Here is a 5,130-nt window from a genome sequence, read left to right as displayed (position 1 = left end):
GTTGTTTTGATACCATCTCTCAGCGTTCAAGCCTGGACTTTTCATATCGCGGAAATAGACGGCGATTGTCCGTTATCTCGTCAATGTCTAATGGATCGATGAGCAGCAACTACAGCACTCTACCGATTCCTAACGAAGTTATCAGCGAGCATTCCGATTTGGATAACAGTAACATTTCCCTCTCGAATACATCGGGAGAATGTCAGAATGAAAGCGCAATTGACGACAAAGATGAAAAAGTGCGTGTATTCAATAGCACGATATATTTCGGGCTTAAACAAGACGGTGTATTTCGGCGATTCCACTTGGGGGTGTCAGGGGTTTATAGTTCAAGGTTTCCAATTGGTCTTTAAGAAGTCCATATAATTTTCTCAACCCTTTTCAGTTTAATTCTAATGCAATAATAGTATAAGTCAACGAACTAACACCACAACTGATACCACCACAACCATAGAACAAAGGCTACAAAAGCCCAATGTTCTCCAGAGGCCAAGGAGGTAGACGCCAGTCGTTAGCAGCAGCGTTTGGATTCAATTTCTCTCCGAAGAGTATGTGCCCGCTAGACCTGCCGATACACATCCTTTTGCACGCAATCTGATGCATGTAGCCATCGCAAAAAAAAAAAGACATATAGAGAATCCTCCACTGGGCTGTCCCGCATACAGATCCCTAAAAGCATCAAACTATGTCTCAATATATATCTTCCGGTACCCACCTATTTCAGATGCTATCTTTTTATCACATTCAATAAATATTGTCTCGACGTTCCATACAGAGACCACTCCCTATGCGTTTCGCTTCGAAGACGACCTCCACGAGGTCGAGGACCCCAACCACAGCACCGGCCATATCCTGATGAAGCCACCCCCCCCTCTCGCAACTAAAGTAGTTCCGCGCAGCAGCTCAGCATTGGCAGAAACACCGGTACTGTCCCACAAACCCGCAGCCAAGTCCAGTACTCAGGCTCCGACATGCACCCTGACAGCACCCCCATCTCTGCTCACTGACAAGCCTCGCGGTCCGGTCTCGGCGCGGTCCAACGCACCGAGGTCAATGACGCAGCCAAATCCCTCCACAGAATTGCTTGCAGCGACTTCGTCCAATCTCACATTACCTGTCTCCCGCGCGAATTCGATCAAGAACCGCGTGCGCAGTTTGTCCAGTCACAGACGCGACGAACTCGAGCCACAGCGATACGGTGATCTGCGGCCTTCCGCTACGATGGTGGGGATACGGAAGGTAAGCGCGATGTTCGAAAAGGATGGAAGTCCTTTCGACGTGTAAGTGGGCGATACTAAGTTCTGATTTGCGGACGTGAACAGTTGTGCGTCCTACGAGGCATTTTACGCGGCAAATAACACATGTTTGCAAACGATTTAACTGATCTGTCTTACGTTTGATGTTTCATGGGCTCAGGCTGCATATACCTTTGGTAGAAAGCGCTCGTCAATGTTTCGTTTCTGTCCCTTGTCTGGCTCGTGTCAAACCAAAATTGAGATTACATGTACTACTGCATAGCCATTTAACTAGATGCCGCTGTAATCCATAACCCTCATACATCTCACGGCCACCTGCAGCTGAAGTATATGCCCGGAACTGGTCTATCTGAGAGCATGCCCACGACCCCCACTTCTCGCAGTAGACCATACTCCGACTCAGCGGGTGACATGTCAGGATCTGATGGAGATACATCTTTTCCTTTCGATTCGAAGCCTCACCACGGAACAGCTTCAGAGAAGGATGCTGCGCTTGAAAGTAAGTTTATAGTTCATTTTGCAGCGAGACTGTATCACGGAGTTCAGTTACATTTGTGACCGAAGTATACGGCTTTGGCATCCTGATACATTTAGCACATTACGAAACTCTGTGTGAATGTTAATCGAGCATGATGTGGTATATCCGCATACACGCCTACGAGCAATGTATGTCTCGCCACGTTAAGCGTTCGCAACACTCGATCTCATATCACATCTCCACTTCTTAACGCTCCAGGCCCGAGTATCGGCGAGCTACTGCGCCTCAATAGCCACAGCAAGAGCCACGCACCACCACCACCACCATCTCTGAATTTCATCGAAAACACCCAGTACAACCCGGCCTCAAGCATAGCCAATGGTCTAGCCGCGCACATGAGTGTACGGCCACCAACAACGCCCACGGGGAAGGGGGGTGACTTGGATCGTTCCGCTATAGATGCCATCAGTGTGGGGTCTGCATCTACACCTCTGTATATATACAAGGTCATCGCGGAGCCGGGCGAGTTTCACACGCTTGAGTTTGTGGAGGTAAGGCTGGGATTGTCTTTGGACGCGACACGTCGGTCCCACCTATCAGTCTCACACGGAAAACAATAACACAACAGTTTTGCTTTGAGATCTTCCGCAATATTCAGCTCAATCAGTCCGTCGAACTCCCGACGTACAACATACCATACTGAAACAGTCATAGAGTGAACAGGCCCTGATATACCACATATCGTGCAATTGCTTTAAAGTGAGCGAGTCATGACCTTGTTTGTATTGCCTATAGTTCCAACCATTGTACAATTCCCCGCCAACTCAGGGTGACAATCACGAGCCAATTTGCTTCCGCTGGTACTCGTCATGGCTCCAGCAGGAGTACGAAGTGGATGTGGGGATACACACAACAAAGATCAACCATGCCTGGAGGGACCAGTTCTGCCTCGCCGGTATACATGTCGTATATCAACTATTTGTGCGTGCGCTATGTGTGTATGAATAAGTGTATGCGTATGGGCATGTGTGTGGGCACATGTGTGTGGGCACTTGCATGTATGGGTGTATATGTATGTGTGAATGTGTTTACATGCATGTGTCCATTCACACGTACGATATTCGCACTGTTTTGGCTCACTCCTTGTAGCCAAATCTTCTCGAGTCTTGGGTGAAATCAATATAACCCAGACGGGAAATTCAAGATTGTCGCTCGAGCGTCTGTTCTGGACGAGCTTGGAGCGCGCCTCTCTATGCGTGCATTCAAAATCTAGTTCATATGAATGTCAAAACAAACATGCTGTTCTTTCGCTCAGCGGCCGAAGAGATGACGGTATCCAATTCCCGAGACCATAGATTTAGCGACAATCCCATGGCAAAGTTCGAAGCTGAGATTAACTTGGCGAACAGTAAGGCCGAATTCCAGGTCCAGCAGAATAAACTCTGGAAAAACAGACCAGAAGTTGCGGAAATACTACATACAATTGGTGCCATGGAACGCAATCGACAGGTTTGTTCTAACAGTAGGACAATGTGTCCTGCTAGGTTGCCATTCTTATAACTGTGCGTATGTGAATTCGTAGTAATTAAAGTTGTGCCGCTTCGTACGGAAAATATCAGAGGAAAACGTAGTACTATACTGCATCTTGCGAATCAGATATTAAGATGGATACCATCACAATTGAAGGATGAGGGGCTGTCCAAATATGGAGTTCCCACATTAGCTGTTATGGCGAAGACGGGAATAACGGCTGCTTATGGCGCACTCATTTGACCTTGATCACCATTCTATCAAGCTAATACATTACGCGATTCTCACTTACTGCAGGAGTGTATACATGAGGTACTGGTGACGGAGCGATCGTACGTCGCCGGCCTGAAGGACATTCTGATCTCACTGCAATGTCCCTTGAGAAAACTGAATATACTCACCGAACACGAGGTCGAGTCCGTGTTTGGCAGTGTGGATTGCTTGCTCAACATGCATACTCCTCTACTGGGTATGGACCTTAGTATTGGTTTTATGTAGTAGCTTTTGCCTTTCTTCGGCTACTCATTCCTGTGAGGCGAAGCGCATTTGGATGGGTATTCTGGCCGGTGTAGTTTGTCTTACCGTGCCGCTCGTTCCTGCCATCATTTTGATCTAAACTGGATCCTAGCTCGTCTACAAGACCGTATTGTTGATGCGGAGTTATCTAGTATATTCCGGCTCTGATTTCTACCTAGTCACATCTCAATGTAACGTATTCAATGGCCTCACACACATGGAAATCCGCAGCTGCCTTGGAGGAAAGGGCCGCAGAAACGTATCCCTTATACGACAACATCTGCGATATATTGGCACCGTTCTTCACGCAGTCGCATGTGTTGTACTCCCAGCAATGCTCCACGATTCGGCAGCGTTCGGCAAATGCCAAGCAGCTTACTGTAAGTTCAATACGTTTTCTGAACAACGAATGCGATTCGAAGTGTGGGATGTATCTGTGGTAGACCGAATGTGCGCTATAACACACCGACGCACCGACGTAAGGAGCACAGGGCGGACGCTAGTACTTACAACAGCACCTTGTCTCGCGGGTCGGGTTGGGGAGAGTTTCTGACGAAGTTTCACGTGCTTTGCTGTCATTTTAGGCTGAAAATGCGGAATTCAGTTTGTTCTTGGAAGAGCTGACGGCAGTGGGCAAGATGGATAGCCTCGGGCTTCAAACGTATGCTATTCAACCCCTACAGAGAGTCACTAAGGTATGATATGGGCTCTGCGTGTGGCCTTGGAGTCCTGTCTGTCTGTCTGACTGTCTGTGCGTGACCGTTCGTATTGTCTTATTTCTGTATGCGAAGACTAGTTATTGTCATACCTGCGTCGCGATGGGGTATGGCTAAATACGTACTATCTAAATGTATTCTTCTCGTCTACCAATATCTTCACTTACCTGTAATACTAGACCGAGTACTTCCAGGTTCGCATACTGACTTGCAATTCTACCTGCCAACATCTACGTCACCCTGTACAGTACGCGCTGCTGATGAGAGACATGCAACGGTATACAGACCCCGACCATCCGTCGTACGCAGATGTAGAGTGCGCTCATATGTTGATCAAAGAATCCCTCGATGTATGTGTCAAACGCACCAATATTTTATTGCATTTGATGGTATTGGATTATATTCTGGACGATCGGTGGAATCTGCCCAGTGCGATCGCCACCAGCCCGTGCGTGTGGTGGACTGCATACTAATCGTCTACTAAGATTGAGTTGTGTATCGATTGGTGTCGATTCGTTTCCATTATATATATATATATATATATATATATATATATATATATATATATATATATATATATATATATATATATATATATATATATATATATATATATATATATATATATATATAT

The 5,130-nt window shown here is 46.6% G+C and overlaps 2 protein-coding genes across 2 annotated transcripts; both read left to right on the top strand.

Annotated features, from left to right (window-relative positions):
- Positions 1–775: 775 nt before the first annotated feature.
- Positions 776–1,284, top strand: SARC_10316 (hypothetical protein; the record flags this gene model as incomplete). The annotated part of the gene is made up of 1 exon (XM_014295649.1): positions 776–1,284. A coding segment is annotated over one exon (509 nt), but the record flags the coding sequence as incomplete, so codon positions are not given.
- Positions 1,285–1,586: 302 nt separating this feature from the next.
- On the top strand, positions 1,587–2,742 carry SARC_10315 (hypothetical protein; the record flags this gene model as incomplete). The annotated part of the gene is made up of 3 exons (XM_014295648.1): positions 1,587–1,755; positions 1,993–2,285; positions 2,563–2,742. 3 exons carry the CDS (start codon positions 1,587–1,589, stop codon positions 2,740–2,742), a joined length of 642 nt encoding a protein of 213 aa, XP_014151123.1.
- Positions 2,743–5,130: the final 2,388 nt, after the last annotated feature.

This window comes from Sphaeroforma arctica (genome assembly GCF_001186125.1).
Source record: "Sphaeroforma arctica JP610 unplaced genomic scaffold supercont1.1205, whole genome shotgun sequence".
Lineage (NCBI taxonomy): Eukaryota > Ichthyosporea > Ichthyophonida > Sphaeroforma > Sphaeroforma arctica.
This window is presented reverse-complemented; position numbering and strand designations above follow the sequence as displayed.